At 33.6% G+C, this 15,602-nt stretch overlaps 1 protein-coding gene across 1 annotated transcript in view; it reads left to right on the top strand.

The window, feature by feature from the left end:
• Positions 1-15,392, top strand: part of LOC123671444 — a 98,655-nt gene extending 83,263 nt beyond the window's left edge. Inside the window, exon 4 of the mRNA XM_045605308.1 lies at positions 13,068-15,392. Within this exon, the coding sequence (XP_045461264.1) occupies positions 13,068-13,386 (319 nt within the window). The 3' untranslated portion in view covers positions 13,387-15,392. The remainder of the gene's footprint in view (positions 1-13,067) is intronic.
• Positions 15,393-15,602: the final 210 nt, after the last annotated feature.

Genomic DNA, 15,602 nt, shown 5'->3' with positions numbered 1-15,602 from the left:
AAAAGAGTTGTTAAATTGAAAGAAATTTTGTTTGAGAACTAAATCCACAAGAGAACATAAGTTCAGTATGTGATAAGTGGGTAAATTTGAATTGGAAAAAAGAAGTTGTCTAATCAACATCGGACAATCTTCGGGGTCAATGCTGGGGAAAAGATTTGAGACTTTTTTTGAGAATAATTCAGATGATGAGATTCATTTGAAAAGGACATACCTATTCAGTAGTTTAGTATTTTCGTTGAGCAGAATTTTAGAGACAAATTCGATATTTTTTAATATTTCACATTATGATTTCGACTACACGAAAGATATTATGTTCTAGTTCCATTAGTCGAAAATCCTGATTTATCGTGTTCAAATTCAGTTGAAAACAGGATATTTAGTAGTTTGCTCCCATTTTTATGGAATATTTTCGGTATGCAGAATTTCAGTTTAGCGTTTCTTCATTTCGATATTTATTTTAGAGTATCAAATTCGATATTTAATATTTCGCATTATTATTTCGACCACAGGCAACATATTATGATCTAGTTGCATAAGTAAAAAATTCTGATTTATCATGACCAGATTCAATTGAAAAGGAATATTTATAGTAGTTTATTATTATCATTATTATTATAAGTTTATTGGCCAAAAATTAAACATTCTCCAGAGTATACTTCTTTACACCAAACATATTTAAGTATAATTCAATCTGAATATACAAGTTTGTTTCTGTTTTTATGGAATATTTTCAATATGTAGAATTTCAAAACTGAAAATACTACTTATTGTATAGGTTAATATAGGGTAGGTACAAGGGATATTGGGAATTCCAGCAATAACCAATGAGTGGTTTAGAAGGTTAAGGTAGAGAAAGATATTTGAAAGCGGCTGTTGAATAATATTACAATTTTATTGTGTCTATCTCTCAGAGGAAAGAAAAGATAGAGGTGCCTTATAGCATTTGTTGACATCGCTATAACATTTTTGTTTACAAACACTTATAATGTACTGCGTTGCCATTCTGAGGAAGAAGTAATCTTTTCTCCGTTCTGTGGCATAGATGTTTTGCGAATATTCTGAGGATTTGGCAACACGGTTCTGTTGTTGTTATTTCACGTGCCAACTGGAGGTGCGTTGAGGGTTAACTGTTCATTTTAATTTCACGTTTGTAATCGGCTTTATTTCATACAAGTTTGTGAATTTTAAGTTACATATTGTTAATTTTAATCATGGTTCATGGTAGATACTCGAAAAACATGTATAGTGTGTAAAACATCGGAAATGAAAACCTAACCTATCATAGGTTAGTTCACGTTTTGAGTCCATAGGCGTAGAATATATCTCGTCTATGGCATAGTATTTGTGAGATATCGAAAACTTAATTCAATGCTAACATTTGTAGGTTTCCTTCAAATAGAGAATTTAGCAAAATATTGTGACACGTATTAATATTGGAAATGAACAATTTGCCGGAATATGCATATGTTTGTTCCAAACATTTCAGCACCGAAAACTTAATAAGAGGCAGTAAGAGAACCATTGACTACGCCACTGAAATGTTTACCGCCTCTCTAGTTGTCAATTTTGCAGGTTTGTTGTTGTCCTATCTCACTTTATCATCATGCTGTTGCAATTGATTACAATACAACGCTATTTACTTCTAAGGGCACCTCTATCTTTTCTTTCCTCTGAGGTCTATCTCTTTCCAGGGATTTCAGCAATATTGAGTAATAACTTTTTATTTTCGATGTGTAAAAATTCAAAACTACTTCATATCGAAAATATTCGATAGTCATTTCAGAGTGTCGAATTCGATATTTTTTAATTTCGCATTATGATTTCTCCCACACGAAAGATATTATGCTCTAGTTCCATTAGTCGAAATTCCAGATTTATCGTGACCGAATTCAGTTGAAAACTAAAATTTAGTAGTTTGCTCCCATTTTTTATGGAATATTTCCGTTATGCAGAATTTCAGTTTTGCGATTCTAGAGTGAGAGAGAATAACTTTATTGAAAACTTTTCAAAGGGCTATCGACCGAGGTCTTCCTGCCTTGCGATTCTATATTTCGATATTTATTTTAGTTAATGGAATTCGGTATTTTTAAAAATTTCGCATTAGGATTTCTCCCATACGAAAGATATTATGCCCTAGTTCGATTAGTCGAAATTCCAGATTTATCGTGACCAAATTCAGTTGAAAACTAATATTTCCGTTATGTAGAATTTTAGTTTTGCGATTCTATATTTCGATAATTATTCTAGTTAATGAAATTCGATATTTTATAATATTTCGCATTATGATTTCTCCCGCACGAAACATATTGTGTTCTAGATCCATTAGTCGAAATTCCAGATTTATCGTGACCAAATTCAGTTGAAAAGTAAAATTTAGTAGTTTGCTCCAATTTTTTATGGAATATTTCCGTTATGCAGAATTGCAGTTTTGCGATTCTAAATTTCGATATTTTTCAATATTTCACATTATGATTTCGAACACACGAACATATTATGCTCTAGTTGCATTAGTCAAAAATTCTGATTTATAGTGACTGGATTCAGGTGAAAACGACATATTTAGTAGTTTTAATATTTTCAATATGTAGAATTTCAAACCTGAAAATGCGTCTTATTGTGTAGGTTAGTATGGGCATAGTATAAGGAACCTTATACTATGGTATCATCAACAAGAGTATTCTCGTAGGTGTGGTTATCTTCCGTCCTTCCAGGCAACGGTAAAGTCAACGGTTCTTGAGAATGGCTCCAAAATCGGAGCCGAAACGTCGAACACGACAAAATATTCATCTAATATTGTTATTAATTCCATTTCGTACCTTGTCTGCTTGAAACGCAGGGGGTCATGACCCCCCCCCTGGGACCGCGCTTGGATTTGAGACAATGTAAACTTTCACAATAAATTACAATTTAGTTCATATCGAATTTTTAATGAAAAGAATGGATTATAATGACAGACGGCTATTGGTCTATTCAGAGTATAGAAGATTGTCACAAGCATTCAATATAAAATATTATTATTCTATACTCAAAGGTCACGAGAGTCGAGATTCGCGAAAAATGTCAAATATAAACGTTGTATGCGCCATCTGAAACAGACGCGATCTCTCGTAATCAAGTAGGTATAAATCAGAAAAATTTCCCGTTTTGTTTGAAAGGTATAAGTAGACACACCAGGTTTTCTATGCATCTTTGTCCTGTGTAAGGGGAAACTACTTTTGTTGTATTGGCGCGCTATTATGGCATAACATTAGGGGATCCGATTTGCATTAACGAACAATATTTGAAAACAAAGTTCTTTCGGGATTGCGTAAATTTCGATTGAGTTTGTTGCTACATAGTGAGAGCATAACCTTTTTTTTCGATGTTTCGATTGATTATTTAGAATGTAGTATTCATTTTTGTTAAATTTATATTCTGAGTCTTTTATAGGTTTACCTAGATTTTTTTCTGTTAATAAATAAATAAATCATTCTTCTTCGCTAACATTAGAAGAAAATCAAAAATCAAAAGTACCGGTCGTCTAAAACCGAATTTATCGATCACGCATGAAAAAAAGGAAAAAAGGGAGTAAACAAAAACCTTTGAGATAGACACTTAGTCGTTATTGTTTTTCGTGTTATTTGCTGGTGATGTTCAATTAGAATAGACCAGAATGGTGTCCAGGATTTAATCCATTAAGAAAAATTGAAAATCATCCGAGCTCCAAGGCACACTTCTTTGGTTTTAATTTATTAGATAAACAAGATATTCGATCACAATTGAACAGTGCTTAACGACTGAATATCCGGAAACATAATGAGCAAGTGAAAAAGAACAAATACATTTTATCGAACATTATAAACTGTATTAAATTTTGTGATGCTTTCGAATTAGCATAACGTGGCCATTACGATGGAAATGATTCAGCTGTGTGAAGCTGGCACCACCAAATACGAAATTAGGATCAAAATTTCAAGATCATTTGTCTAAGGTTGTCCACCCTTTTTTTCATTTGTCCAGGCACCGTTTGGGAGATATGAGAATTGACAACTTTTCCGTTCATTTTCTGAGCAACACCCCCAAATTGCAAAAAAGTATTTAAAATGGCATAGATCGTTTGTCCACCACATCAACCAAAATTTCGGAAAGTGTGAAATTGGCACCCCCAATAGCGAATTTTGAGCAAAATTTAAGGATCGTTTGACCATCATAAGTCCGCGTTTGTCCACCCTCAAAAACCAAAAAAACGAAGATTTGATAATTTGGAAAGTGTAAAGTTGTCACCCGCAAATGCGGAGTTAGAGATCAAAATTTCAGAATCGTTTGTCCATCGTAGTTCAACGTTTGTTCACCCAATAATTTCATTTGTCCACCTTATAATTTCATTTGTCCACCTTATAATTTCATTTGTCCGAAAATAGAAACCAGAAACATCGACCATTCGAATTCACGGGAAGTGTGAAGTTGGCATCCCCAAATGCAAATTTTGAGGTCGAAATTTCAGGATCGTTTGTCCATCGTAGGGCCACGTTGATCCACGTTTGGCATTCTGATAGGAGCTAGAAAAGTAGAAATGTTTATGTGAAAATCTCAGTTATTAATATTTGAATTAATTTTCGGAAGAATTTGAGGAATTCAGAAAATTTTCTAGAAAAATATGCAGAGAATACAATGAAGCCATGTAGAATTCAATGAGTGATTTCATTACGAATTAAAAATGTAGCAAGTTACATTCAAAAAACAAAAGGTGGGGAGGAATCATTTCCGGTGAAATCGGAAGTTGAACGAATCTGAAGCTTTTTTTGTATCTCTTAACAAAGTTTTTATAAAATTTGAAGTGATTATCTCGAGTCTTTCTTTGAAAGATCTCTACCAACGGCCTTCACGAATCACTTTGTAATCTGTATACGATAAATTTCATACTCAGTCATTATATTTTGCATAATAAATAAAGGAACCCGCTCCTTTATTTTTATGATTCTTCAATGACATGGAAGTTCATTTTAAAGAGAATTCTTCACAAAATATCTCCTCTCCTATTATCAATGTCAATGACTGTCACATACTCAGAGTAATAAACATAGATAGAGGGAGCATTATGTCATTTTCAGCAGGCAAATTTTGTCCCCAACATTAACTATCAAATTTGACATGAAGCCCGCGGAAATGAAAACATATCAGTGATACGATATTTCACTCGCAAGTTCCTCCAGAAACTTCTTATGTCCCTTAGTGAATCAACGTTTCATATCAAAATATTGAAATAAATACCTCAATATATCAGAAATTCAGAAAACAAATTTCAAGCCCGCCAAACGACGTGAAACAACGGATGGCACTAGGAGAGCAAAGGTTGCCAAACCTTAGATTTCAGCAGGTAGATACAGAATATAATAAATGTTCTGCTTATTATAAATTCGACAATTAGGAAAATATCGGCTTCCAAATTTTCAAATTTGCACATTCAATCGGAAATCACTCAAATAATTATATTTCATTCCATATAATAGACATTCATAATGATATAGTAACATTGTGGATTTGAAAATAACGAGCGTTCATTTGAATTCGGGTAGAGCGGGTATTTTGTGATTACAAGTAGCGCTTAGCTTGTACGATATTACTAACATTTGTTTACATACTTCGAATTTGGAAACTATATGGTACAAGCTAAGCGCTACTTGTAATCACAGAAAATCCACTCTAATTTCTGCACAGCACTCTTGACCACGAATTTAAATGAACGCTCGTTATATCACAATCCGACAACGTACTCTATCCATTTTGGGGACATATAAAAATTGCATATACTTCCTCTATGTTTATTACTCTATGATCAGATAAAATAAAGTGTCAACAAGTTTCTGACGTTGGAGATACAGGCGCGGATCCATGACCCACTTCTGGGGTGGGGAACTTTTAGATACTTCCGCCATTTTGGGACGTCATTTTTTTTTGCCGTTCATTAATATGGGTTTTCACAAAATGTATTGAAGGTGGAATGAGTAAAATAAAAAATGTCCCTATTCATGTACTTGTATTTTCTCATTATACACTGTGTCCGTAAAGTATGGAACAAATTCATTTTTAGCTAAACAGACCATTTTAAGTAATGTTCCTGAAACACGTCGATTTTTAATTTAACTTTACCGTATTCTAAAATAATAATCTAATATACAGTTTGAATTACTTTCGAGTAATGACGTCACCCTCAGTTTTTTTTAATGGAACATCCCCATGTTGTCTCAATTTTCTGATTACTCGAGCTGAGCTGATTCCAAAAATGTATCACATGTTGATTCCAATTGGTACAGGGTGGACAAAAATACAATAGTTTTGTGTATGTTCATAAAGTAACGCGTAACATTTTTCATTAGTTGAATTAACAATATCATCAAAAATACTTATTGTTTAGCGGCAATTGGTTTGAATGTAACACCAAATAGTTTGTAACATTTTTAGATTAATAAAAATGAGCTGTTTCCAAACATGTTTGGTACTTGGTCTAGCAGACAGAATATGAAAGAAATTATTTCTTATCAATTCAAAAGAAACGGTCGTCTAGTTTTTTGTAAAATGTCATTATTTGTTTATTGCCGCTAGACAATAAGTATTTTTGATAATATTGTTAATTTAACTAATAAAGAATGTTACGCGTTATTTCATGAGCACACCCAGAACTATTGTATTTTTGTCCATTCTGTACCTATTGGAATCAACATGTGATACATTTTTGGAATAACCTCAGCTAGAGGAATCGTAAAATTGAGACAAAATGGAGGTGTTCCATTTAAAAAAAAATGACGGTGACATCATTACTCGGAAGTAATTCACCTTGTCTATTAGATTATTATTTTAAAATACGGTAAATTAAAATAAAAAATCGACGTGTTTCACGATTATTTCTTAAAATGGTCTGTTCAGCTAAAAATGAATTTGTTCCATACTTTACGGACACAGTGTATAAAGTAACAAAGTGTATCAGTTTTTTGACATTTTCTATGTCACTTGTGTTCAGTAGATTAAGCCATTTGATCATAGAAAGATACAAGCTTGCAAATGGACTACTTTTTTCTTCAGAATGACACTAGGACTAGGTTCACTCTGCTCTCTGCATGAAAGAAACCGAATGGATTGAATGAAACTCCAAATCAGCTATTATACAGGGTGTTTCTAAATTGGAGGATGGGTACCCAAACTCTTTTTTTTTTCCAGATACAGGGTGTTGGAGTTTGATTTTTTCAACTTTTTTCTCATAGCACCTGTGCTTTACGAGATATTTAACTTGAATTTGGTATTGATATTCTAATTTAATGTGAATCATGTGATTTTGAATACAAATCTACAGGGTGATATTTTTTCTGGAACACTGCCTGCTTTATTCCTCCAGAACTTTTTTTTGGTAGACTACAGGTAGTTCAGAAAAAAGTTAAAAGAAACTTTGATCGAGTACTACACTTTTTGGTTTCTTGTAATTCTGTCCTATCTGCTACTGATTTCTAGAAAAAAAATTAAAACTATTCTCTAGTATAGTATATCCAAAGTCACTTGGAGGAAGCTTGAATATTTCAATTATACAAGGGTTGTCCAAGTTTCAGAAATTCCTTTGGAATTTATGAAAATATTGCTATCAATACTCTCAAATAAACCCCGGTATTTAGCAGATCGTCTTGGAAACAAGAATGTCCCGATTTGATTGATCTTATTGGCTGAATATTTCCCCTCGTATTTCCCTTTCCACTTTGAGAGCGTTTTTGGTTACACTCATTGGCTGCATCTATCACTTCTTAATTACTTTATAATAATTCGCATATACCAGTGTGGTCCATAGGGGTATTATTGAAGTGCATTTTTACGTAGTTTTAGTTCGTTGTGTGACTGATGCTTTTAATGATTTCGACTACTTATGATGTTCGGCACATTTCATTGGCTTATGTAAAAAAAGATGAATATTTCGCAATCAAATCTATTTCTCCATTTACTTTCAAAGTCAGAATTGATATATGACGGGTTCTGAAGAAAATGATTTCGCATCCTAAATATTAACCAACAAAATTTTCATTACATTTTCTGATTTCAGCAATGTTATTACTGGTTTGAGAATAGGCATATGATGTTGAGACTCTTAGTACGTCAAATTAGCAGCTACGTAGCCAGATCGAAAAATCAATCAAGTATTTTATAGCAAATAGAAATATTTCACCATTTCCTGCCATCAGTTGGGACAGTTTGAATAATAGGTTACATATATCTTTTGAATATTTATTCTGATTCTGAATACGAAAAGTTATCGAGGAAAAACTTGAACTGAGGAAATACTACAGTTTCTAACTGAGTGGAGTAGTCTATGACTTCCGGAAAACATAGAAACTAATATCGAAATTTGGATAACTAAATCTGACATTTCATGAAATGTCATTAATTATTATTCGTAATTGAAAATTTTATTGATTTATGGATTTTCAACCATCTTAACTTTTCAACCAAGAAACTTTTTAGTTTCTTTTTATGTTTTCTGGGAGTCATAGACTACTCCATTCAATGAGAAATTGCAGTTTTCCTTGAGTATTGCCATATTGCTGAAATTATCATCAACCAAGCCATCTAATAATGCAATAATATACTGGGTGTGCCGTTTGAAATAAGAAAGTAGTACTCTGTTTCCACCGTTTCCGGTATAAAAGGAAATTGTATAAATTTTCATCACAAAATTATTATTTGTTTTCTATAAACGTTTAATAGGCCATCGCGGTGAATCACCCTGTACATCATTATCATTTAGACTTCTGCTTTCACAGAGGGACATAAATTTCACCTTACAATAACGAAGAAATAAAATTCAATTCGGCAACGTAGCTGCTAATTTGACGTAGAAAATTGGATGTCATTCAAGGATCTCAAGGTCATGCACCTATTTTACCCTAGTTTGTCTTATCTTCAGACAGAACCTTTCCGAATTCATCTCAGACATTTTCGTGCTCTTATAATTCTATGCAACGATCAGTTCATCACCGTTGATAACGTTCCTTGATAGTATATTACAGGTCGAGAATAAAGAATAATCAACTTATAACACCGTAGAATGGCATAGTATTATTTCTGATGTAACAGCAAAAGGTACTCACGTCACAAATTTTCTGAAAGAATCGACATCTGAGTCCCATACATACGCAAAAATATTATTTTCAAATCAAGGGTTTGAAAATTGTGCGCCTATGGTTTATGACTGTTTTGCAATTATCTCTGGCCAAGCGTTTTTATAGACTAGTTCAAGTGACTTTGGATATACTATACCTAATACTCAGAAAAATCCAAATTATAACGAAGATTCAGTTAGTAAGCTATGATGAATAAATTTTAATTTGAGTTTTGATACTTATTTAACGCATCTGTAGCGAAGATGAGTAAAGATTCGATAAACTGGTATAATCATCACAAAAAAAAAATAGATTACAAAACTTATAAGAAACACTCTGTATCTCGAAAACGTAGTGTTACGGGGTCCATATTTATAGGCCTTTTTCTATTATCCAAGGAATCTCTCATATTCCTTACCTCCAATTTTAGCAATCCATTCCTATGATTATCCAACAAAGCTAAATATTTCTTTTGATAAACAAAATAGGAAATATATTGGCAAGTAGGCCTGCTTTTATTGAAGATTATCATATTTCAGATCCTTTTTTCCAAAGTACCAACAAAGAGGAAATATTTCGCATGTACGTGTTATTATTCTTTCATAATTGTCTATTTTTATTGCCATCCGTTCCAAGAGAAGGCATCGTAAACATCGTATTGAGTAGGTAACTCAAAACATCATTAGACTTAGACCTGAATAACAGGAATAGATAATGTTAAGGGTAGGCGGAGGGCTCCGACCCGATATAAAATAAATATTCAACGTCTTGTTATATTTCATGGGATAAGTAAAAAATATTCACTCAGGAATTGTTTTGTTAACGGAATTTTGAAAATTACAGGCTCCCAAAAATCATGGCCCCGGGGAAAATCACACTCGCCACTTGCTCCACTCCTTTCTCGACGGACTAAAAGGCTTTCATAAGGCGGATAAACTAATATTTTATTGCAGATTTGGATTCAACGTGATTTGAAATGCAAAAAGCCAAAGTTTGAGGTATGATTATAATAAAAAATTGGTTCGATTCCAGATGTTACTATAGCATAGCATCATGTCAAAAATTGTTGCATTGGTAGAATGCGTGCTCAATTATATTCATTTAACATTAGTTGAGACTAAATTTGTCCTAGTACTAGTCAATACAACAATTATATGTTGGGGTCACAAAATAATTAATTAATTAATATACAAATTAACAGATAGAAAACAACTATTTATTCTAGTCGTCACACTTCTAGTATTCATATATTTTCCCTTTCCCTCTTCTTGGGGTCCATAATTCTGATTGGTGAATTGAAATTAAAAACAATTGCTGAAATATCAGAGATAACACCTGAAAATCTATACCCATCTAAGAAGCCAGACAAAAATAGATGGTTTGTCAAAGAGATACCGACAAGATTTATGAAGCGCAAAAAAACTCTTGGAAATCGGGGTAAGCAGAGAATCACATGCCGACGCGCGACAGTAATATTTATGACCCAATTGCGGCACCTTTGAACGTGTTTATTGCGGAACGTTTGAACATACAAATTGGTCCATATTCGTATTATTTCCAACCTTATTGCATTTCTATTCCGTATTCCTACTTTCAACATCTTTGTTTCAGAAATTAAGTCAAATTACATTTTTTCTGATCTTGTAATTATTTGAGCCTCAATATGTCAAATTCTAGAAGGGCCGGCAAAATTTAAAGGCGGCCACTCACGAGGCTCCCATAGTCGAGTGTTCGGATTATTCAGGGGCCCCGCAAGGGACATCAACGCCCGCGTGCGGAACATATTTTGGCGCCCCTTAAAGGGGGGAGGTGGAGAAAAGCACTGCTGGATAATCGGAATTTTTTTTTTAAGTTTTATTGAGAATCTAGTGTAGAATGGTTGAAAATCTATCACCAACCTTCATTGCCTCAAGAACTTTATGGGGTTAGTTGTGACATAATACATTCCAAATGTCATTCAAAATTCAAGCTGTATTCTTCTATAAATTATTCATAAAGGCATAAACATTTAATTAGGATCAATCCAGAAATTGAATGGATGTTTTTCTAGATTTGGCTGCTGCAATTTCTTTTATATTATCAATCAATCAATTTTATCGAGTATCTCTTGCTCTATATCTAAGATTGCCAATCCGGAAAATCTTTCTCATGACATGGTAGCCTTCAAATAGTTTTCAATTATTTTCAATTTAGTGAATGATCTCTCACCAGAAGCAACAGACATAGGTAAAGTGAGAAGGATTCTTGAGGCAATACTAAGATTCGATGGAGAAGTTATTATTTTCAAAAATATATTGTAGAATTTCAAGAGGATTTTCGCTTCAGATATTGAAAAAATTCTTAGGGCTTTTATCTCGTTGAATAAATCATTTTCTTTCACGCCAGCCTCTTTTTTTTCCTGATCAGTTAGCTTCTGTTGAAGAGCATGACAGCATTTTAATAGATATTTGTCATTTAATTTAAGAAAATCACAAATAAAACAAAAATCGTTATCGTAATCAGATATCATATCAAACCTACTAATTAAGGAACTTAGTGTTTGATCAATTATTTTCAAAAAGAAATTTATTTTAAAAGCGATTTTTGGATCTTGAGGTGCCTCATCCGTCTGTTCATAATCGAACAATTTTGGTTTATACTTTCGTCTTATAGTATATCATGGAGAAAAACCTTGATCTTTCTCAAGAGCAGCCGCTAGTTTTCCAGCTTCCGCAAGTTTTTCCTCGAGAACATTATCATCCCTATAATTTTTGAAATGATCAACTAAATTCTTCAAATAGTTTTGGCACACTTTAATGTCAATCGCTACACTTTGCATCATTTTGCTAACAATATTAATCTGGAATGAAACATCATAAGAAATCATTATACTTCAAATAAATTTAAAAGAATGAATATTTAATAAAAGAGAACTTGCTTTATTTCTAGTTTCTATGTTAAATGTATCATTTTCTGCTACGTTCGGAAACTTGTATAAATTGCAAGAAAGAAGTATTATTTCTTTTGTTTTATTACGGTTTATTTGTTTTCGTTATCATGTAAAATGGTTGTACCGTTGAAATAAATACATAAATAAAATTTGAAAGAATCTTTTTCGAAAATCTTTGGTCCATCGGTTCTACATGCGGTCTATAAGGGGTTTTGGCGCCCTTTTAGAGTGGCGCCCGCGTGCGGTGCACGCGTTGCACGCGCGGTTGCGAGGGCCCTGGGATTATTTTGCAGTCAGGCAGCTCGGGACACGGCCGCACGACTGTAAATCAGAGAATGAACTTGACACTTGACTGCCCGACTGGAATCTCTTCGACGCCTGCTTCCAAACGCTCGAAAAAACGCCTCGTGAGTGGCGGGCATTATGCCCGCCACTCACGAGGTGTCCGGGCCATTTGGGGGAGGAACGTTCCCCCAGTTCCCCCCTCCCCTCTGGATACGCGCCTGTGGAGATATATTTTTGGGTTTATATTGTTCCTCAATAAAAATAAACGTTCTTTTCTATTTCACTTGAACAGTCGAGGAGAAAGTAGCACCTATAGTCTGTTACTAGAATGAAAATCTAATGCTCGTGATTTCTCAGGATCGCACTCGGAATGACATTCTAATCTTGACAGAGAATATACCATTTTCAATTGTCCACTATTGTAATAATACTATCACGATATCACTATCGTGATAGTACAATCACGATATAATATATGATAGTACCTATCGAGTATTTTACATGGTGACAGTTGTTGCGATAGTTGCTATCACTATCACACTATCGTGACAGTACTGTGACCGTGAAAAAAAAATTTAGGAGACAATCTATTCTATGGATTATTAATGGATTTAGAAGGAGGGTCATGTCAGTTGTCAAAAAAATTATACAAATACCTACAAAGAAAATAGAGAAAAGATATAAATATTATTTGAACCTGATTCAACTTTCCTTAATCATATTATTTTTGTTTTCAGATATATCAAACTATTGAGCAGCATTGTAGAATGGCAACAGGAGAACAGAAATGATGTCATCATCTGTGAATCTGTTTCATCATATTCACAATTATTTTGCTCCAGCAGTAAATATACAAGATTGAGATCAAGAAGACATTTAGTCTCACTTGATAGCCAGCCCTTTTTCTGTGACAAAAATGGAAATAATTTACTTATGATTGCTCCTAACAACCATCTACCTTTATCGACTAAAAAACTTGGTAACGATACCAAACATGGTAAAAATATAAAGCAAGAAAACGACGAGCGAGATGAAGGAGATTCGAATAGTAGCTAAAATAATTATAAATGCTGTTATGGTTATTTTTTACTCTCTTAGAGGTACTAATGTTTGAGTAAGAATATTGAATTCACAATTCATTATTGTTCGGTTATAGATTTCTTGTTGGTGTAATTTCGATATTCCCGCTAATAACGGGTGTTTTTTAAGAGGTTGCCGATTTTTTTTTTGAATAAAACACATATAAAATTATGAAATGACCAAAATTTTATTTTATTTGGTAGATAATTTTTTGCATTTAACATTTAAACACAATTTGTGGCATATGGCCACCACGACTATTTTTCACAAATGTCATTCTGGAGGTCCAATTTTCGACCACTTTTTCAAGCATTTGAGGGCGTATGTCAGCAATGACACGTTGAATATTGGTTTCCTAAGCGTCAATCGATTGAGGTTTATCCACATAAACCAATGACTTCACGTATCCCCACAAAAAATAATCGAGTTGCGTCAAATCGCACGAACGCGGAGGCCAATTCACCGGACCATTTCTCGGAATAATGTTGTCGTTGAAAGTTTCTTTCAATAAGTCGATTGTTTCTAGTGCTATATGGCAAGTGGCACCATCTTGTTGAAACCACATTTCATCCATATCCATATCTTCAAGATTTGGCAACAAAAACTCATTGATCATGGTTCTGTATCGATTTCCATTCACGGTAACGCGTTGTCCTTCCTCATTTTTAAAGAAATATGGACCGATGATCCCACCAGCCCATAGACCGCACCAAACAGTACATTTATCAGGATGCATTGGTAATTCTTGAACGGCGTTGATTATCTTTGCTCCAAATGCGACAATTTTGCTTGTTGACGTATCCATTTAACCAAAAATGCGCCTCATCACTGAAGAGAATTTTACGGTAAAAAAATGGATCTTCGTTCAATTGATTTAACGACCAATCACTGATTCACGGCGCAAACGATGGTCGTGTGGCTTTAATTCTTGCGCCAATGGAATTTTGTATGGTACCAAACTCAAATCTTTACGTAAAATTTTCCATAAAGTCGATGGACAAAGTCCAATTTGCAGAGCACGACGACGAATCGATAAATTGTCGTTTTCTTCGACACTGGCCTCAACGACAGCAATATTTTCTTCTGTACGAACTCTTCTCCTTCTTGTCGGTGGCTTGGCATCCAAAAGAGTAAATGTAGATCGAAATTGGGTAATTACGTTCTTTATGGTGGTCTCTGACGGACGATTATGTGCACCATAAAATTCACGAAGTGCTCTATAAACATTTTTAATTGAACACTGATTTTGAAAATAAATTTCCACGATTTGAAAACGTTGTTCTGGAGTTAACCTATTCATAATGATTTGCCAAACAATACTGAGTAGAAATGCCACTTTGAGCTGTCAAAATAACTGTCATAAAATAGAATGACATCTATCGGAAAAACAAACCTAAAAAAACACCCGTTATATTATTTTGAAGAATAAAACGACTTTTGTTAGTTACTCATTTGTTGCTAAATCCTTTTACGGTTTATGAGTTTATTATCGCTCTCAAGATGTTTACTTATATTGCATTACAAGCTCGTTTATGTCCGAGGTATACTGTTTTGTCGGCGTCTTCCTTGTTTTGACATCTGTGATATTTGAATTCGTCATCCGTATACACTTACCCGTTGTTTTCGGTTTTTGTATCATTTTCGTTACAATATTTTGATACTACATTTATCAAAGAACTGAACTGAGCTATTCGCTTCGAAAAATTGCCAATGCTGTGTTTTCCAATTCAATATGTTCCATTCAAATTGCAATTTATTTGTGAAGACATCAGTTTTGAATTTATTATACAGGGTGTTCCTAAATTGAAGGTACAATCGAAAATGTTAAATGACAGATTCTTCGGATCCCCTTATTGAAATAAAGACCCACAAGAAATTCAATTTAAATTCGGCATAGATATTTCAATTTAAAAATTTTATCGTGTGATATAATAATTTTGATGCAAATCTACAGGGTGATATTTTTTTCTGAAAGAGTCTTCTTGCATCAGAATTTTTTTCTGGTGGACCACTGGTAGTTTAGAAAAATATAAAAAGAATCTCTGGTGCAGTACGACACTTTTTGGTTTCTTGTCGGTTCTTGTCAAACAATTCTCTGGTAATCCTCAGGAAAATTTAAATTATCATAAGATCCGATAAACTATTATAAGCATCACAAAAAAGTAGAACTACAAGAAACACCCTGTATCTCG

This window comes from Harmonia axyridis, chromosome 1, assembly GCF_914767665.1.
Source record: "Harmonia axyridis chromosome 1, icHarAxyr1.1, whole genome shotgun sequence".
Classification (NCBI taxonomy): domain Eukaryota; kingdom Metazoa; phylum Arthropoda; class Insecta; order Coleoptera; family Coccinellidae; genus Harmonia; species Harmonia axyridis.
Note: the sequence above shows the minus strand (reverse complement) of the source record. Positions and strands in the feature narration are given on the sequence as shown.